The 21,685-nt window shown below is 33.2% G+C and overlaps 1 protein-coding gene across 3 annotated transcripts in view; it reads right to left on the bottom strand.

The window, feature by feature from the left end:
• Positions 1–3: 3 nt before the first annotated feature.
• ry (xanthine dehydrogenase rosy) overlaps positions 4–21,685 on the bottom strand; it is a 60,546-nt gene continuing 38,864 nt past the window's right edge. The window contains exons 25-46 of one of the 3 annotated variants that reach the window (XM_080180853.1): positions 20,498–20,579; positions 20,100–20,176; positions 19,398–19,540; positions 18,782–18,910; positions 15,190–15,305; positions 11,770–11,837; positions 11,062–11,145; positions 10,621–10,691; positions 9,569–9,670; positions 8,409–8,529; positions 7,742–7,849; positions 7,299–7,352; positions 6,781–6,901; positions 6,082–6,125; positions 5,813–5,826; positions 4,795–4,842; positions 4,167–4,245; positions 3,111–3,176; positions 2,593–2,719; positions 2,107–2,222; positions 1,677–1,755; positions 4–1,207 (exon numbers count right to left, since the gene is read on the bottom strand). In XM_080180853.1, coding sequence (XP_080036979.1) covers positions 1,119–1,207; positions 1,677–1,755; positions 2,107–2,222; positions 2,593–2,719; positions 3,111–3,176; positions 4,167–4,245; positions 4,795–4,842; positions 5,813–5,826; positions 6,082–6,125; positions 6,781–6,901; positions 7,299–7,352; positions 7,742–7,849; positions 8,409–8,529; positions 9,569–9,670; positions 10,621–10,691; positions 11,062–11,145; positions 11,770–11,837; positions 15,190–15,305; positions 18,782–18,910; positions 19,398–19,540; positions 20,100–20,176; positions 20,498–20,579 — 1,938 coding nt within the window. In that variant the 3' untranslated portion in view covers positions 4–1,118. Of the gene's footprint in view, positions 1,208–1,676; positions 1,756–2,106; positions 2,223–2,592; positions 2,720–3,110; positions 3,177–4,166; positions 4,246–4,794; positions 4,843–5,303; positions 5,362–5,812; positions 5,827–6,081; positions 6,126–6,237; positions 6,296–6,780; positions 6,902–7,298; positions 7,353–7,741; positions 7,850–8,408; positions 8,530–9,568; positions 9,671–10,620; positions 10,692–11,061; positions 11,146–11,769; positions 11,838–15,189; positions 15,306–18,781; positions 18,911–19,397; positions 19,541–20,099; positions 20,177–20,497; positions 20,580–21,685 lie in introns of all 3 variants that reach the window. The other 2 variants (XM_080180852.1, XM_080180851.1) reach the window with 2 other exon arrangements.

The following is a 21,685-nucleotide window of genomic DNA, read 5'->3' as shown; positions in this document are numbered from 1 at the left end:
AAATTGTTAATATCAATTTATTCACTGGCTAAATGTAATAGTATGTACATATAGATAATAAATTTTTACAAAACACACAGAAAACTATTTGTAAATTATTTGTTAGTATAGAAAACTTAATTATTATAGTATACATTTTATATTTTATAACTAGACTGATTAACGTTATTTCTCGTATTCATTCGAATCCGATGGATAGGAACCGGTTCTCATCCATACGAAAAAAACCATGTCTAGCATCGTATTATATCCAGTTTTCTACGAATATAGAAATGTACAATCACAAGATTAAAACTAGTTTTTTTAGCCGGTGCCATTCTATATCCGCGGAAAGCCGTTTATAATACGATACGAGAAATAACTATTATAATTATTGAGTTTGGATTCGACATGAGGTGTAGATTTTTGGGAGGGTATATTTATGTATATAGTTATACCCCGTAGAGTGTAGTATTCTTAAGGAAGGTATATTTATGTTTGGATACCCCATGGGGTGTAGGTTTCTTGAGGGGTATATTTATGTTTGGATACCACAATGTGTGTAGCTTTCTTGAGGGGTATATTTATGTTTGTATACCCCATGGGATGTAGGTTTCTTGAGGGGTATATTTATGTTTGTATACCCCATGAGAAAAGGTGCCTTGGAGGGTATATTTACGTTCTGATAACCCATGGGGTGTAGGTTTCTTGGGCAGGACATATCTATGTTTAAATACCCCATGGGGTGAAGGTGCCTTGGAGGGTATATTTATGTTCTGTTACCCCATGGGGTGTAGGTTGCTTGGAGGGTATATTTATGTTTGAACACCCCATGGGGTGAAGGTGTCTTGGAGGGTATACTTATGTTCTGATACCCCATGGGGTGTAGGTTTCTTGGGTTGTATATTTATGTTTGTATACCCCATGGGATAAAGGTGCCTTGGAGGGTATATTTACGTTCTAATAACCCATGGGGTGTAGGTTTCTTGGGTAGGACATATCTATGTTTAAATACCCCATGGGGTGAAGGTGCCTTGGAGGGTATATTTATGTTCTGTTACCCCATGGGGTGTAGGTTGCTTGGAGGGTATATTTATGTTAGAATACCCCATTGGGTTTTAGGTTTCTCGGAGGTATAATTATGTTTGAATACCCCATGGGGTGAAGGTGTCTTGGGGTGGAAGTTCTGGTACCTTCTGGGTAAATCTATCCACACAACTCATCCTAAGCGTTGGATTGTTACAAAATTATATTTTAATCGTTATAAACAGTTCCTTTGGCTGCTAGATCACAAACATAGAACAATTACGTGTGGGGGGGGGGGGATATTATCGGCCATAAATAGGCGCTTATCATTAGCATGCATAGGTGGAACTAACAGAAAAAGTTCATGCAATCATGTGTTTACAATGTTATAGATTCTTATACCACCCCCTCCCCTGCTTCTTGACAGAAAAGAAAACACTGTCTCATATATTTATATACTTGGTTGTTGGACTTACTAGTAAAGAGTTGGTTGTCTGTTTAATTTTCCTTTATATTATATTTCTGAGTGACCAAGTTGCATGTTAATGCCACATATTCACACTAGTCGAAAAGGACCTCAGTTAAAACGGTCGTGCAAATTATTTTCTATCAGATGATTATACAATCCTACAAAAAAAAATGCGGTAAAATATTTTTTGTAACATTCCTAATTCTGTCAGCTGTGGCAGGGGCATCCATGTCAAACCATCTGGAAAGACCATTCTCTTCTCTGGCATATCCGATAGCATCCTTAATTCAATAAGGTTAATTTTACTCAAATTCCCTTATTACTATAGGGAAATAGTTTTTATCCCTCCAAGTTTCAGTTGAAAGTTTTTGTCCATAGTTGTATATCATAAGAATTCTGGCAAAGAGCAGTAAACTGCAATACTATAAAAATAGAGAAGATTTTATGAATTATTCAGGAAAACTTGATGGAAATAAGCAGAGGCAGTTCTATTCCCATGGTATTCCCTCTTAATCTAACTATATTAATGTTGTACACTTGACATAACATCGTTAGGAACCACCGTCTTTAATTATGACAAGATTCGCGGGATATAAACAAAAGTTGATAAAAAAAGGTCACTAAAAGTATACCTTAACAGCAAAGAAGACTGAAGCAGCCAGGAAGAGAGGAGGTTCACCCACTGCCTTGCTAGAGTAAACAGCCCTTGGATTCGGGGTTCCACGTAACAGGCTTACGTTAAAAACACCTAGGATAAGAATTTTATAATTATTAAAAATATTTTCTATCCTTGGACCGCCATTTTTGCCGAAGAAAATTCATGTCTTAAAAATTTAACTTATTAGTAAACTTTGGCTAAAAAAGTACTTTATAACCTTAAAGAATTAATAATTCATTTAAGTTTTTTAGTTATTGTTTTGGCAAAAAAGTACCCACAATAAAGGTTACAAAATAAAAAGAGATAAGAAAGCAAAAATGTTATGAAAAAAGAAACCAAATTATTTTTAGACATCTAGATTTGAAAAAGGGGGGATTGGAGGCTCTCTCTCTACCAAATTTTGCTGTGGGCACTTTCTTTTATTTAGAGCTTATACAAGTTTTAATCTCATGATTCTAACCTGGAATATCATTGAAGCTTGGAATCTTGTAGGCTCCAGGTCCCCTGGTAATGAGAGCTCCCTTGGGCGTGTGCAGGATTTGTTCCAGCATAAACAAACCATACCCTTGCATAAAGGCACCCTCAACCTAAAATAAAATACAGTTAGATTATCCTTTTATAAAAGTAATAGGATGACTTTCTGATGTTGTAGCAATGGATCTCACTAACCATTCATTGATATGGTTCTCCTTTTTACTGAAGCTTCCTATAGGTCCAAGAAAGATTATAACTATTTTAGGAAAGGTCACCTCCACCCTACTATGAGAAATGACTCGTGGAAAAAATATATACCCCACAAACAAGCAATTCTTTTTACTTTTAAAACTAAAATTAAAATTGGAAGGACCGTTAGAGGAGTATCCGCTAGTTTAATGTAAATTAATTAAAATATTGCACTTTGCTAGGATATACACACTAAAACAGTTTTTGAATCATCAAAGAAGTATATATATAGATAGAAAATGCTTGATTATTTACCTGTCCAATGTCAATGGCTGGATTTATAGATTCACCAAGATCCATCACAATATTGGTTGATAAAACCTGAAGAATTACAATAAGGTCTACCAATCATTAATGTATTTAATTAATAAAGTCAAAGAATGGAGAGGACAAGAGTTAAATAGCTCTGTAACCCTGCCTAGGAGAGACCCTATAGTCCAACCTCGTAGGTTCTATGTCAGCTTGCACTTTAAAAAAAACCTGGTTCAATTACTTTTTTTCATGTTTCAACCGACGTCAAATTTATGAAATATATGAGGTATTTTCTTTTTTCCTTGCATATTCAATGCATACACTTCAAAATTACGTAACTAACCTATAAATTGTTGAGCACTGTCTTGATAAAAAAAAATTTTAATCTGTGATACTTTCTTAAACTTATAAAATGTAAGTTTGCCATGCTCTGTGAAAAGGCAGAAAAATCTTATGAGTCCTCAAGAAAAATAAGAGAGGTAGTAGTTTGGTGTATATATCTGTACTTATAAAGGGAATAGTAGCTTGTGCAATATTCCGTAAGATTGTGAACAAGCGTTCAGTCAAATGCGCTTATTAAGTCTAATTGTTCTTAATGTTGACAAAACGCATAGTATAGTTTAATGCATATTTAAAAACAGTTTGACCTAATTATCGCATTTGACTGGAATCTTACTCACAACTTTACAGAATTTTGCGAAAGCTACTATTCCCTTTATTATCTTTCTGTCTATCTATATTACAAAGTAGAATGATGTCTGTCCGTCTGTCCGTCCGTCCTTCCGTCCGTCTGAAGCTTGAGATCTCCGTAACCACTGAACCGATTGGATTCTACTCATCAGGGTACATACCTACTGATCCTGTGGTGATTTTAGGCTATTTTCTTGGGGGGTGGGACACCCCCAACCCCCCTAAAAACCAAAAAATCCCCTCCCCCGGTTTTTTTGCAGAAGATTTGCCTGGTCCTTTTTTTTGCAGGAAATATATTGGTCTTTTTTTTGCAGAAGATTTCCCTGGTCCTTTTACGAATTTCAACTTAATTTTATATATATCTTAAACCTGATGGTCCCCAGTCAAACAATCAACCTCCACCTCAGAACAAGCCACTCCATAAGTAAAATAATTGAAGGCATTTCCACTAAAATATAAAGTAAGAATGAAAATCCTTTTTTAGTTTTTTGATTTTACTAATAGTCGTATATGTGAAAGAGATAATGAGAAAAAAAATGGCGGGGTATGCTGGGGTAAATCAACTCTTTTTTTCTTGCTGGAGACTATTTTTAAGCCATAAAGAAGAGAAAAATTTTTGAATAATAATAAAATTGGAAGAAAATAATAACTATGAGTTTTTTATGTTTACTTTCAAAGTAGCAAAGCTACTTTATAATACACATTGTCTGTCAGACAATTTAAGTTAGACAGCTAAATTTTTCGTGAAGATTCATACGATGTGCATCTAGTCTATTCATTCATTTTTCCCGTCTATCTGTTGGTCATGCTAGAAGATATAAACCTCATTCTTTAAAGGTTTCGTGAATTTTTTGCGCATTCTTCTTTTTTTTCTTTGTAATAATAATTGATATCTTACTATGTCCGTTTGTCCCGTCCATGAGTTTCTTTGCTTCGCTACTACTGGATGTTGTCATCCTTATTTAAATTTAACTCATTTTAACATTGTATTTTCTACCTGTTTGTCTTGAAATCATAACCAATATCAGGAGTAGCGTGGAATCCTTTACAATTAACAACAATATTATAATTAAAACAGGGACTAGTATGTCAGTATTGGCGCAAAAAAAACAAGAGCTTCAAACCTTTTATTATGTGTTTTTAGTCACTATAACCCCAACCTTAAGGATTTTAAAATACCCATACCTATACAAAATAAGCATAGAAGATGGATTTTAAAAATTCTTTCATGTCAACTTTCGGATGACGTAAAACTACAAAATTTTGGGCACCGTTTTTAAATTTTGATTGGTTGGTTCTAAATTAAAAGTGCCCAACCTTTTCAACCAATAATTTTAATCTACAGAAGTTAAAATTTTCTTTATCATTATTGGCAGGGCTCGGCAGCCGCCCTTCAGTCTCAAATTATGTAAAGATAGATTGTTGTTTTTTAGGACAGAATTTAAAGTTATAATATGACACTCTTGGAGATGTTAATCCATTTATATAATTGTTGTTTATATTCCTGTGCTGGAGAGACTGACTCTTGAGAAATATGCAGATCTTACCCAATCCTCCCAGCAACCTAGACAATAGTAAGATTATCATTCCTGTGCTAGAGAGACTGACTATTGAGAAGGAGGCAGATCTTACCCAATCCTCCCAGCAACCTAGACAATATTTAGATTATTATTCCTGTGCTGGAGTGACTGACTCTTGAGAAATATGCAGATCTTACCCAATCCTCCCAGCAACCTAGACAATAGTAAGATTATTATTTCTGTGCTGGAGAGACTAACTCTTGAGAAATATGCAGATCTTACCCAATCCTCCCAGCAACCTAGACAATATTTAGATTACTATTCCTGTGCTGGAGTGACTGACTCTTGAGAAATATGCAGATCTTACCCAATCCTCCCAACAACCTGACAATATTTAGATTACTATTCCTGTGCTGGAGTGACTGACTCTTGAGAAATATGCAGATCTTACCCAATCCTCCCAGCAACCTAGACAATAGTAAGATTATCATTCCTGTGCTAGAGAGACTGACTATTGAGAAGGAGGCAGATCTTACCCAATCCTCCCAGCAACCTAGACAATATTAAGATTATTATTTCTGTGCTGGAGAGACTAACTCTTGAGAAATATGCAGATCTTACCCAATCCTCCCAGCAACCTAGACAATAGTAAGATTATTATTTCTGTGCTGGAGAGACTAACTCTTGAGAAATATGCAGATCTTACCCAATCCTCCCAGCAACCTAGACAATAGTAAGATTATTATTTCTGTGCTGGAGTGACTAACTCTTGAGAAATATGCAGATCTTACCCAATCCTCCCAGCAACCTAGACAATAGTAAGATTATTATTCCTGTGCTAGACAGACTGACTCTTGAGAAGTAAGCAGATCTTACCCAATCCTCCCAGCAACCTAGACAATAGTAAGATTATTATTTCTGTGCTGGAGAGACTAACTCTTGAGAAGTAGGCAGATCTTACCCAATCCTCCCAGCAACCTAGACAATATTAAGATTATTATTCCTGTGCTGGAGTGACTGACTCTTGAGAAGTAGGCAGATCTTACCCAATCCTCCCAACAACCTAGACAATATTACGATTATTATTCCTGTACTGGAGAGACTAACTCTTGAGTAGTAGGCAGATCTTACCCAATCTTTCCAGCAACCTAGACAATATTAACATTATAAGGTGCTTTAACACAAAGTGCCTTGTATATAGAGCAAAAGAACCTCTCCTCTCCCCTCTTATTTTTAACCAAATTGAAAGTATGATTGTCAATATATCAAAATACAACTTAGGTAACCCTTATTTCTGGCTAGCATAGTACTTTGTATAGGATTGGCACACCTTCACTAACAACAAAAGGTACACATTTCACTTAGTTCTAAGCTACCCTCACATGCATATTACTCTAGCTATATCTATCTAAGACTTTGGAAACCCCAAATTTTTGGCTAGTCTGGGAATTTGCCTATTTTACCCTTTGGATTTGCTTCTTTGAACGGCTTCAGCCGCTCCTTGATAACATTGCAGGCCTCTAGAACTGCCATCCCGTTAAGGTCGGATCCTGCACTCGCAGCTGTGGGTGATGTGTTCGGGACCTAACCAAAAAACAAGAGTATACAAAATTGACTAATGATTTTATAAGTACATCATCTTACGTACATGTTTCGCATGCCGAATCAAGTACATCATCCTTGTATCTAATTTTAATACTGAAAAAGATGTGTGTTATTTTTTTCATAAACTTGGGAGGGGTTAGACGTAGTATTTTTGCAGTTTATCTAAAAAGAAAGAGAGATATTTAGTTGTAGATAGGCATTTTGAAAGATAGCACCCATAATTCCAACCTTTTCTTAAAATTAAATACAACTAATGTAACTATTGTTGTATTTGGTTACATGAAAGGCTACAATTTTATTTTTTTAGAAGGGCTCTAATGCAAATTGTCTATGTTAGAGATTTCTGAGGATTGTTGAAAAAAAACAGGCTTCCTACCTTATCAGTTGAAGTTTCAGAAATGTGAATTTTCTCATGGGATACCTCCAAAGCCTAAAATACAGAGTCATATTTTAAATTTCTTGATTTCTTTACAATTCTTTGACTGTCCTATTTCAATATTTTTACTTATCAATAAAAAATACTTGATATACAATTACACTTTTCTCAATCATTTCATAATAAACTAGCGGCTGGGCCTACCTAGCAAATTCAAGTTCGATTGTATATGGAGGGGAAAAAATAGCCTAAAACCATTCCGGGACCTTTAAGAAGATTCACTGTCAATGAGAACCATATTGGTTCAGCGGTTAGCGAGATCCTTCCTTACAGACAAAAAAGCTTTCTACTTTATATAACAAGAAATATTACTTCAATGTAAAGGTATATATTTTAAAAATATTAATTTCATTCTAGTAGCGCATCTATTCTTTAATTCATACCTGGCTAGCAACCTGGACCATCTTTGTATGTAAACCCTGGCCCATTTCTGTTCCTCCATGGGTTAGCAGCACAGAACCATCTTGGTAAACCATTACCAGAGCACCCCCCTAGATAGATAGTCATCTCAGAGAGAGAGAGAGGTCACTGGGCTGTTTATTACACTAGTCCCCAAAGTTTAAAAGTTTTCTAATTCGTATCTTAACAGCTTTTGGGACTTTAGTGAATTTTGATTCATTCATTCATTAAGTTGAGTGTTCAAACGTTTCAACCAATAATTTTAATCTACAGAAGAGGTAATTTTGTGTTTTATAATCGGTAATTTACATCAATTAATCGGCCATTGTCCTATCCCTTTAGATCACTGTAGTCATCTAGATTTATGTTATTACAATTTTCACCAAAATTTTTCATCGTCCATAACAGCTGAGTTAATCTCATTCCCTTAATAAGGTTATGGACAGATAACGTGAGTTATTGAGTTGCCTCTAAAGCCCTAGAAAGTGTAATGTGTGACGTCATAAAAATACGTCTAAAGGGAATGATGAGATTAGAAGTGGGAAAGGAAACCCCTAAAAAAATAGATGGACAATAGACGTATTTAATGACGTCACATGTGACACTTTCCAGCGCTTCGTTGCTTCATAGCTAGAAAAGAGTGAAAGCTACCTGATTTAAATGGAGGGCGGTGAATGCAATACCAAACTTGACCGGAAGAATAGAAATGCCACGCTTGGTCCATTTATTCTTGCCATTAAATTCCTGGATTTTAGCCTTTTGTTCTTCGAATCTTAAATTAAATGACTGTTAGATCTTTTGTAGTTTCACACATGAAAAAATTGTCTGATCGTTTTGAAATTGGCAGAATTGCATGATTGATTTTTGACAGTTCATACAGGAAAGAATTATATTACTAAAATGGTCTGTATGTTCATTTGAAAGAAGGAACATTGGACTACAAATTACATTGTTTTATTGCCACGTTATCTGATTCGTTGGTTCGAAAACTTTGGGTACTTTTTGCATTTAGATTTTTTTAAAACTGGTAGTGTTTTATTTTCATTGGGGATGTAAATTAATTTTAATTTTCTTCCTTAAGATCACTTATGTGGATGTACTCGAATCATCATCTAGCCCAAAGATTATAGAATATGTGGGTATTATATGACAGATGACTTTTTGTCGTCGATCTAGGTATCTATTATAGTACTCAAATAGTGGTCAATACGTTCCTCCATGTTCATGGAGGTAGGAGTTAAGTCATAAAAGGGGAATTGGGGTATAATTAAATTAGCTAGCTGAGAGAAACATTTTTTCAGGGTTTGTGAGATTCTCTCACAATATCCAAACATTTCATATCCATTTTGAGCCCAGTGTACTAAACTATATTTGGATCTACTGCAGTTCACGGTAAAATATTGCTGGTAAGCAATATTTCCAAAAATCTATGAATTTTAAAGGCTGCTAGCTGACAAACGGCTAAACGTACAGATCATACCCGCACACTGTTTTGACGGCATAAGAAGGCCTACAAATAATCTGGAATAGCCATAAATCAATAATGCATAATTATCTCGCAGTGCAGAGAAATGCGCGAAAAAGACCTATTTTACGCGTTTTTTCTTCAGTGAAGCTTTCCTTGTGCATAATTGGATCTTGGCTATTTCAGATTATTTGTAGGCCTTCTTACGCCGCTTAAAATGGTGTGCGGGTATGATCTGTACATTCAGCCGTTTGGCAGCTAGAAGCCTTTAAAATTCATAGATTTTTGGAAATATTGCTTACCAGAAATATTTTACCGTGATCTGCAGTAGATCCCTAGATTTTACCTGGAAAGATTGAGACACGATTTCCATAAAGTTGTGAGGGTACAGTTCACCAACTTCTGGTTGAAATGAGTCTTCATTCCTTCTTCATATAGATTAATCTCTCTAGAATTTAAAATTTATATCAGAAAAATTAATTAGCCTAGCCTAATATAAAGCAATAGACAAAACAAACTACCCCCTCTCACATGTTTTAAATTTAAAGTGTAATTGTATTACCTAATATATTGAAAATGCCTCAAATACTTTAAATAATTTAGATTCTAGCCCTCTTAAAATTAAAATTAATTATTTTTTCAGAATTATATACATTGAAAATTTCAGGTATAGTCCCTTTCGTGGCAACGCCTCTTTAGGGGCGTTTCGTCGTATTTTCAAAGTAGCTTTTCCTCTATTACTAGCCTCAGGGGAGGGACTCTAACCCTGCGGGGCCAATTATCTAACCCACCGGGACAATCACCCAACTTAACCTAACCTAACCTAAAATAACCAATCTAAAGCTACTTTGAAAATACGACGAAATTTCTTATTCACAATAATTGAAGAAAAAACAATGTACAAATTATCAAATTAATAAAAAATCAAAAGCATTTACGCGTTTAAAAAATTACTGAATCGTAATTTTTAATTAGAATAAAATTTTAAATAACTTCTTTTTATTTTATCCATAAACAATTAAGAGAAACAAGTGAAAACATTTCGTTGGAATTTATTTTTTTTAAATTAATCTATCTTTTATAATTATTAAAATAGACACAAAAATAAAATTAAAACTGAGAAATTAATTTATTTTCTAGTATGGCTTCGAAACTGATTAACATCAGCTGAATTGGAACCAGTTATAAGCCATACTAAAAAATCATATATCATATCGTAATATAGTCAGTTTTCTACGAATATTAAAATAATAATCATGATATTAATACCAGTTTTGTTAGATCGGACAACGGGCCCCGTGGGGCTTCTTAAAGTCTATATAAGTTTTTTTTTCTTTTCTTGAATATATTCCCCAAATGTTGTTTATTTTATGTTGACGTAGCTACAGTATAATTCACCTGATTTGTTCAACTGGTTTTCCGAGTACATTTGCCATTCGTTCCATCCAATTTTCTGCTATCATCAAGCCCTTGAAAGAATTAAATTCATTTTCAAGTGTACTATTTTATCCCCATCCCAATTACAACAAACAAAATAAATTCCTTAATATTTACTTGAGAAAAAGTTAGGATAATATTTAATATCATTATTTAACCTAATATTAATTAAAACTACGCGTTTTGGGGGTCATTTTAAGTCTCTCTCTGTTATTTTAGGATGCTTTGAACAAAAAATACCAGGAATAAGGTAAAACCAACAAGAGAAATAATATTTAGGAGGCAGATGTAGATGTCGCCAATTCTTCGATGTGTTGACCCCCAACGACAGCCAAATATTTCGTATAGGTTTCGTGATTTTTTTAGAATTAATTTCGTTGTTGGTGTAAGGTGGTAAAATACCTGTGGGCCTCCAAATCCTCTGAATGCAGTGTTTGAGGGAAGATTAGTTTTGCAGCAGTAACCTCGCACTCGTAAGTTTGGTACCTAGTTAGATAGATAATTAGATAGATAGATAGTTAGATAGATAGTTAGATAGATAGTTAGATAGATAGATAGATAGATAGATAGATAGATAGATAGATAGATAGATAGATAGATAGATAGATAGTTAGATAGATAGTTAGATAGATAGTTAGATAGATAGTTAGATAGATAGTTAGATAGATAGTTAGATAGATAGTTGGATTAATAGTTGGATAGATAGTGAAATAGATAGTTAGGTAGGTTATTAGATAGATAGTATTTATAGATAATTACTTAGATTGTTAAATAGTAAATTAGACAAATAGTAAGATAGAAAGATAGATAGTTTATATATAGTTTGGTAGATAGATAGTATTTTAATCATATTATTTCAGAAGTAATATCAGACGTATTATTAAACACTTTCCTCAAGTCAAACTTACATAAATTCATATATAAAAATAAAAGAGAAATGATTTCTTTCCATCCGTTTGTCCATGGAAATTACGTATTGACATTTGTTTCTTGATTATTGCATATGTTGGCATTATATTAATTTTTTCCTTTAATATGTCCTTATTGTACCAAATAGTATTAGCTCCTAGAGGCTAAAACTAAAGCGCAGCCACTAAAACTACTGCATACCTTATAAGAATTATCGCTATGAAACATTCCTCTCTCAACCACAGAAAAAGTTAAATCCAAGGACCAACCTAAATAATAACAAAATATATAAAAGAGCAATTTTTTTTATTTAAAGTTTTCCGACCATAAAGTTAATTTTAACTGTTAATCTATTAATATTGGAATCGTCTTATCGATTTTAAACCTGTATTAATATAAAACCGTAGCAACTCTGTAATCATAACTAAAATTTATATATTTTCTTCAGCTAAATTTGAAGTTTTCAAATAATGGAGAATGAAGCTCAATCTTTTATGGGAACCATATTTCTATATCTTTCTTTATATCCAGTAAGGCACTTCCCTTTAAAAGGTATATATTTTTAGGACTAATATGTAATCCTTATAAAAAAAAGTAACCGGATGTTTGTCTGTCTGTTTAGTTCTTCTTTACAATGTAGCTTCTCATATGTCCTGGGACTTTTTATAACTATTTGGAGGAAGGGTACCACCACCCATGAGAAATAGACCTTAGAATAAAATTAACCTTCGCCCCTTTCCCTTATTTTTTTTTAAAACTTAACTTCAAAATTGGGGTTGGGGGCAACTTCCTTCTCCACCCCCCTCCTCTACCTCAAGTGCCCTTTAAATCCTCTAGGGGCGTAGCCGCTATTGTTAAATATTTATTTACATATGTATAGTTAAAACGATTTTTAGTTTTGGCTTAATTGAAATAACGTCAACAAACATATAATATTACCAAACATAACAGGACTGAGGAAAATAAGTTATATAAGAATATAAACTTATGCAACAAACAGAGAGGAGAGACAAATAATATACAAATACTGAAGTATAAATGTTCTAGCGGATGTTCTAGGGAAGGGTAGGTAGTAAAATAGCATAAAACCATCTCAAAACTCAAATTCGAACACCATCCCAAAATTGAGAAATCAGAAGTAGCGAGATCTGAATGGAAAACTCACAAAAAAGCCTTAGTACATAATATAATAGGACTAGCGGCTACACCCCCAGAGGCCTCAGGGGCACTTGAGTGAAGGCAGGGTGGGGAAGGGTGTCGACAAACCACTAAAAAAATATTGGAGGGTGAATTTTTTAGGGGTAGCGATTTCTCTTAGGAGGGTGGTGGTAGAAAAATAGTCATAACCCTTCCCTGGACTTATGAAAAACTTCAATATAAAGGAGAACCATATCGGCTCAGCGGCTAGCAAAATCCTTTGAAACACTTAAACTTACATCGCATATTACTCGTATTTTACTCTACCATTCTTTTCTTGAAATATACAGAAAATTGGTTGTGGATTCGCTACTTATGGACATAAAAATCCTCGAAATGTTATCAAATACATTTTTCTATACTACGTTGTATTATAATTCTTTTAGTTGAATGAAAAATAAATGAGAATTTAATATTTATGTCAACTTTGCTCTATTAAGAGACACAGTGGTATTGAAACCGAAGAAAAAATTTTTTGTCTCTAATTTTTTGCAAAATAATAAAATAGCATCTCGCTAACCAATGGACAGATATGGTTCTCCTTTACAGTGAAGCTACTTATAGAGGTCCAATAAAGTTTTATTACAATTTTTGGGGAGGATACCTCCACCCTCCCAAGAGAAATTGCCCCCATAAAAATAATTACAGTATTATGTTTTAAAAAGGAGGGTCGACTTACTAAACCCCCCCTCCCTAAACTTCCCGCAAGTGCTCCTAGAGGTTTCTAGTGGTAGGAGCGTAGCCGCTATTAACTACATAAATAATAAGAAGATCTAATCGTGAAGTATATATTTTTCACTGTTTTTTTGCTGCTATAGAATATAATTTTAAAATCTACACATACTTTTTCTGTTTTTTTTTAAATAACCCCAATGTAGACGCAAATTAATATTTATTCTTATTTTCCTTATATCAAAGATATAATCAAAAAGACTACATAACCTTATATAAAAGAGGCGTCTTTGTGTTTGTCTGTTAGTCTGTTTCTACCAATCAAAAGTTGAAAACTAGACTGATTTAAAAGTAAAGTTTCTTTTCTAATTACTTCATTGAAAAAAATCTTTTTTTGGGGAGGGATAGTTCCTTTACCCTTAAAAGATAAATCTCCCCAAGAAAACAATTACTCTTTTATTTTTAAACAAAAGTCATAGATGTTGGGTAGACCTTCCCCTATAGAGTAATAAATAACCCCCAGAGGCCGAAAGAAATGTGATGTCAGTATATAGATAAGATCTCATAAAGGTTCAGGTTTTAGGTTTAAGGGTATTTGGCAGGGGAGGAGAACCAAAATATACATAAAAAATCTATCCTTAAGAAACTACGGAAGTTAAATTAACTTTTTACTAAAAAGAATTATATATAAGTTTATAAGTTTACCTGGTATAATCCCTAGAATTGAAATGTACCCCCCCCCCCTCTCCTCCTGGCCCCACGCGTCTGTGATAAAGGGGGATGTGGATGATTATTTCGTCCCCACAAAAGATTTGAATTAAAACATTTTTGGCTTTTTAGTTAACCCCTATCTCAACTTAACCTAACCTGACCTATAGCCTAACAATAGCCAAAGACATCAGCAGACATTAGTTAAAGTGAACTAATAAGATTCCTATGATGGCATTCATCTTTATGAAATTATGAAGGGGTGAGTTGTTGTACTTCTCTGGGGTTTTAAAGGGTTAATTCCCTGTACCTAATTTGTAACTTTAAACTTTGATGAAAAAAGAACTTTATTCCTTAGAAATATAAATGTTTTGAAAAGAAATGATATTTGAGTTACTTAAAACTATAAAACTTGTCTGTCCGTTTGTCCTTTGTGCAAATAGACATAAAGATGAAGTTGTATTAAAAAGAAAGTAATATTTTTAAGTTTAAAACTGTAGTTCTGTTGAACAATAACATATGAATTATAAATATTGTTATTATCATCCAGATATAAATCTAGGAAAAATATTTTTAGTAGTGAAGCTGAGCTATAATTCGAAATGTATATCTGTATGTTTATCTCAAACGTTTTGAAAGAGTAATTTAAGATAGACGAAGGAAATTTCTAGCTAAAATTCTTCTCACAATTTTTATGATATTTTAAATACTAATTTATGGACATCTACATTATAACGTCAGTATGTCCGTAATGCTCTGAGGGGCTATAGATCTCAATATGCCACCTATGATTTTATTAGCTGTAATTAATGATAGTTGAAGTTTCTGTGTAGATTCTACTAACATCTAAGCATATACTTACTAACTAGCTTACTCGGTCTGTCGGTTTGCATTTATTGCTGTTGAAAAAATTTCTGTTTTCATGACTCTTGATTTTATACTCTATAAATCACTATGTGCGTTTGTCCATCCATAATTATTTGAGCTTTGCTGATATGAATTATTAAAAAATATTGCACTTTAATAAAACATAATAATCCTGACCTGAATTAGCATACAAGTCGGTTTCTACGGCAACAACTTTTCCATCCTTGTTGAATCCAACTTTGTATCTACCCAAAAATGGATGTCTGAATCCGGATACCAACATATCTTCGTCCCTAGATAGATAGATAGTTAGTTAGGCCAGAAGATAGCAGGATAAACATTAAGATAGTTGAATAGATAGATTGGTTAATAGATAGATAATTAGATGGGTAGATAGATGGATAGATATATAGATAATTTGATAGAATAGATAGATAAACAAATATTTAGAAAATAAATAGATAGATTCATACATACTTAGAGAAACATAAATATATAGACAAATATAAGTAGATAGATAGATAAGTGAAAAGATGAGTGAGACAAATAGATAGATAGACGCATAATTGAACAGATAGAAAATAGATAGATTTAAAAGATTGACTAATCGAGAATATAAATAACGAGACCGTCAAAGCTTTTTTTATTGGGGGGTGGGGTAGATATACCACACTTTTCTGGGATCTTGCCAGATCAAGTATCAACTGTGGGGAATACCAAAGGATGACTCCATGCAAAATTTGAGCCGGATCCGGCCAAAACCGGCCGGGATTTTTATAAAAAACGTTTTTTTCCGGTTTTTAGGGGGTATCTGTAAATCAAGCCCCCTCCTGGGTACGCCCCAATGATGAATTTTGCTTTAAGGTCTGATCTGAATTCCTCAACACTGGATATGACCCCTAGAGTTGAAAAAATGGTTAAAATCCGGTCTTTTGACCAGTTTCCGGCCATTTCCGGCCCAAAAAAAAAATTTTTAAATTCAAAATTTCATCTAAAATTAAAAAAAGAATGCTTTAAATTACATTTTTCATTAATAGTTTTTCAAAAACCAAAAACCTTAGGTAATGAAAATAATTTTAGCAACTTAAAATGTGAAAAAAGGTTGAAAATTGACAAACTTGTGTCAATTTGAAAAATGTTGGTAAATCTTAAAAATTTGACGGATTTATACATACATTAGAATTTAGGTTGACTATGGTCTTTAAGACACGCCATATCCAATAAAATTGCAATGAGAAGGTCTAAATGTTTTTCTGAACCAAAATTCTACATACCCTGGCGGTTCCAGGGATATATCATTAAGGCCGTATGGCTGGCCAGAAAGCTTTTAACAGGTGACCGACTAAAAGCCGGATTTGATAGTTATCAACCGTAAAAAGTAGCAATTTTCGTTTTTTTTTGGCCAAAGCTCATGCAGGGAGTTGTTTTTTGGGATTGACACACAAAAGCAAGTTTGTACAACTTTTTGGGGCAGACTTTTTTTTACATACGCATTATCTGCCACGGGTGAACCGTTTGGCCGATACGCGCTGCCAAAGGCACGATTTTTGACGATTTTTCAAAAAATCTTGGATTTTTACCCCTGGGGATGACGGAGCCGATTTAGCGACTTAGGACACTTCTTCATATATGTTCAACTTTTTGAGGCGGACATTTCTTTACTTATGTATCATTCACCTCTGGCGGACTGTTTGGCCGTTATTCATCGCCGTAATCGCAATTTTTGGCGATTTTGCCGTTCACGAGGTTTTAACGACCATTTTTGAGGGGAAGGAGTCATCCAATCAAGATAGCTCTGAAATACTTTTCATTTGCAAATTGAATTGGCTACATTTCATGTGAAGTAAATTTTTTTGTGCGTCCAACCGTTTTTGTTCCAGTTGAAATTTTTAAAAAAGGAAAACAATTACTAATTACACCAACCCCATGAAAGTATTTCCCCCCCACAAGAAACAAGTTTGGGTGAAATAATTTTTTAAGACGCAGGCTCCAAATTATCTTATTATTGATAATAACACTATAATTATGAATTATATTATCTTACCATATTTATGCATAATAATTATGATTATCTTATTATTATTATTCAGTTATAGTATTATAAGTATTAATTATCATATAATATAACCTATTACAAATCAATCAATAAATTATATTACATAACCTATTTTAAATCTATCAATAATAACTCATATTAATTATCATTATCTTTTTATTACTTATTATTTATGATTTTATCCTTATTAATCATATAAAATATCCTATTACTAATTGATCAATACTTATTCATATTGTTATAATTTTTTTTTATAATGTAGTAACTATCACCATTTCTAAATTACTTTATTTGATTATCAATTGAACTACCTAACCTAATACATATATTATAGTAATTTTTATTACTTTTTAGTTTATAAATAATTGCTAAAGATGAATAATAAGTATTCAGATTTACAAAGTAATAATCATTAGAGATTAATCAGATAATTAAAAGATAAATTAAAAATTACCAAGAAGTAAATATCAGTGATTCAAATGTGCAATTAATTATCAAAATTATGATGTACTAACAATTAGTGTTTAATTAGTTTTAAAATTACAAGAAAAAAATAATTATGATTAAAAAGTAATAATTTTTAAATTTCAACTGGAACAAAAACGGTTGGACGCACAAAAAAATTTACTTGACATGAAATGTAGCTAATTTAATTTGCAAATGAAAAGTATTTCAGAGTTATATTGATTGGATGACTCCTTCCCCTCAAAAAGGGTCGTTAAAACCTCGTGAACGGCAAAATCGCCGAAAATCGCGATTTTGGCGGCAAATAACGGCCAAACGGTTCACCTGTGGCGGATAATGCGTATGTAAAAAAAAGTCTGCCCCAAAAAGTTGTACAAACTTGCTTTTGTGTGTCAATCCCAAAAAACAACTCCCTGCATGAGCTTTGGCCAAAAAAAAACGAAAATTGCTACTTTTTACGGTTGATAACTATCAAATCCGGCTTTGAGTCGGCCACCTGTTAAAAGCTTTCTGGCCAGCCGTACGGCCTTAATGATATATCCCTGGAACCGCCAGGGTATGTAGAATTTTGGTTCAGAAAAACATTTAGACCTTCTCATTGCAATTTTATTGGATATGGCGTGTCTTAAAGACCATAGTCAACCTAAATTCTAATGTATGTATAAATCCGTCAAATTTTTAAGATTTACCAACATTTTTCAAATTGACACAAGTTTGTCAATTTTCAACCTTTTTTCACATTTTAAGTTGCTAAAATTATTTTCATTACCTAAGGTTTTTGGTTTTTGGAAAACTATTAATGAAAAATGTAATTTAAAGCATTCTTTTTTTAATTTTAGATGAAATTTTGAATTTAAAATTTTTTTTTTTTGGGCCGGAAATGGCCGGAAACCGGTCAAAAGACCGGATTTTAACCATTTTTTCAACTCTAGGGGTCATATCCAGTGTTGAGGAATTCAGATCAGACCTTAAAGCAAAATTCATCATTGGGGCGTACCCAGGAGGGGGCTTGATTTACAGATACCCCCTAAAAACCGGAAAAAAACGGTTTTTTATAAAAATCCCGGCCGGTTTTGGCCGGATCCGGCTCAAATTTTGCATGGAGTCATCCTTTGGTATTCCCCACAGTTGATACTTGATCTGGCAAGATCCCAGAAAAGTGTGGTATATCTAGGGTGGGGGGGTTTGAGCGCTCTTTACCCTTGCCCCCCCCCCCCCCTTTGGACGTTTTTGATAAAATTTACTGACCTGTCCAGCATAATTCTGACAGGTCGGCGGGCCTTCCATGCGGCAGCGGCAATTGCGGCAGCAATGGGCACAGATCTGGATTCCTTGCCGCCAAAACCGCCACCCATTCGCTTTACTCGGACATTAACCCTAAGAATTCAATTTTCTTGTAAGGTTATTTTGTTAATGATATTAGTTACTACACCACTAACCTCTGGGGGTTTGCGGGCCCATAGACCCATTCTTCTTAAGCTTTGGAAAAAAAACCTTACTACTTTATATAATTTGATGAATCCTAACTTGTTAATATTAGCAATTGGATGGGTACTAGATTAATTTATTATACATTCTCCGTGCCCACAACTTGAAAACTATTTTTAAATAAAACGTCAAAAAATAACGAATTTTTGGTTTAGGATCTGTCAAGAAAGGAACTATATTGATGAGGGTTATGAAATGGACGATAAACAATCTTTTCTTCTTTTCTTAGTAAAATTCTGCCTCTTAAATCTAGTAAAGATTTTTGAGAAAGTAGGGGTTAAACCTGAATTGTCCCCTTTCGCAAACAAAAAATTTTTCAGAAAAATTTTCTTTTATTGTTTTGGATGCCAGCTCAGCTTAGGTTGAGAGACAATACCTGTTTGCTGGGACACCAAGGACACTTGAGACAACATTCTGTGTGAGGGTGGGATTCTGGGTGGAAGAAAATACTTCAATTTCATCATTCTCTATCTTGGGCACTGCTACACACGCATTCGTCTCCAGGTAAAATTGTTCCTGGGTATTTTACAAATTGATTTTTACTTGCTAAACTTCTTTATAACAAGGATGACAACATCCAAAAAACGAAGATCTAAAGATGAATGGCATGTCAAACTTGTAAAGTATCGGAACTTAATAGACACTAAATTAATTGTTAAGTCTAAACAAAATTTGTATTTTATGTGATAAAGAATTACATACAGTATACAGTTTATGGACATACTTACATTTTTAGGACTTGATTATGAAGATGCTTGTTGTTCTAGGAATCAATTTTCCAAAAACAAGATGAATAGGATAAATTTATCATACAAAAAATGCAAAAAGCAGAATGTTTTAAATAGACGTATGGACCTTCTGGAAACGATTTTAGAGTTGCTACGCTTTCAAAATCCAAAGCTTAAAGTCGATAGAACAATTTGACATGCTAAAATTAATGAGCTAAACTTTAATTACAGACAGACGTACGGCCTGACCGTAATAATAGAAAAGCTTAAAGATACCTTAGTCACTAGTGATAGTCAACTTTTAAGATTTGTTATTCAAACAAAAATAAAAATCAAGTTTTGTTTTCCTGAGCACCAGTTCTCATTTCCCCTTCAATGATATGATCAGCTGTTGCAAATGCTTTCTCCACGTCACCATCATTGATTTCTAAATTGTAATTTTAATTATAAATTTCTCCACTAGAGGGCTTAATTTTATAATCTTAGATGTAAATTTACTGGTTTTTGTCAGTGTTTTAAAAGCACTCTCTATTCCATTCTATTTCAGAAAATAAGGTACATATAACAAAGAGATAGTAGTATTGTTCTAAAGAGCAATGTCAAGCCAGAAACAATTAGCAGTTTACAATAATTCTGAGTTATTTACAAAGCTAATGTGATAACTAAACGAAGACACTTAATACTACAATAACTGACAAATCGAAAAACTGACAGATCTTTTTTTAGCTCTGCCTCTAAAACTCATCACCTGGGTTAGGCATCATATGATAAGAGTTTGCTTTAATAGCTTCATCTATGGTGATAATTGCTGGCAAAATCTTGTATTCAACCTATAAACATTATAAGTTAAGTAGTAACAACACCTTGTGGATTTATTTTGTACCAAAATTGTATTGTACTGATTCTATTTTCATATATAATCAAAATTTTTGAAAATAGCCCTTTACTTTTATACCACCTTCTGAAGCAAATAAAGTAAGCAGCATTAAAAGTTAATCCAACTTTGCTAAAAATCTATATTTGTCTTTTGAAGACTGGCGGATTATTTTAAAGTCAGTGATCTATCTTAAATAGCAGATGAGAAAATGGACAGACAGACAAAATAAATCAAAGAATAGCTTCGCCTTTAAAAATTTCTTATTGGAAAAGATGAATGAAAAGGATTATTGTTTTTCTGTATTTCTGAAATTATTGGAGAAAAATAAGGAAGACAAAATTAATTGCTACAAATTCATTGTTATAAAGTTGTCAACTATATTCTTATTCTTCATATTACTATATAACATACTGGATCCAACTGCTGTTATGTCAGACACGATGCTTGATGAAAACTTAAGTGTAGTTATGACTTGGGTAATGAATAATGGAATTTATGCAATAAATAGTTAAAACTTCCATACAAAGGTCTAACATACAAATAGTTTGGTATCTAAGAGCTGTTAGGGGCCATTTGCTCCAGAACTTTATTAAAACAAATTACTTCTATACTTGACGAGTAGCATTAGCTATGTCAAAGAAAACAATACGAGATAAAAAAATCTGTTTATTTTTCAAGATCGGTTAAGAAATCAAATATCTATATTCAGAAAAATAGACTTGTTTATGATTTAATATTCATGAATAAACTGTATAAAATAGTTGAAGAGGTACAAAATAATCTTTGTATGAATGAAAACTTAATCATAAGAAGCGCTGCGATTTATGAATAAGGTCTGAATGTATGTCGTTTTAAAGGCAGTTAGAAATGATTATACATTCCTTGTACTATTCCTTTTTTTACCTAGACTCAGATATACAATTTTGGCTATTTGTAATTTAAACCCTAGGCTTCCAACACCATTAATTCAGTGCAGGATACATTATCATTATGTTAATTCATTTTTTAGTTTGAAAGATTATTGTTGCTCCAGTACTTACAGTTATAACTTGCTTGTAT

The sequence above is a fragment of the Acartia tonsa genome, chromosome 13, assembly GCF_053477335.1.
Source record: "Acartia tonsa isolate MP-2025a chromosome 13, ASM5347733v1, whole genome shotgun sequence".
Lineage (NCBI taxonomy): Eukaryota > Metazoa > Arthropoda > Copepoda > Calanoida > Acartiidae > Acartia > Acartia tonsa.
Note: the sequence above shows the minus strand (reverse complement) of the source record. Positions and strands in the feature narration are given on the sequence as shown.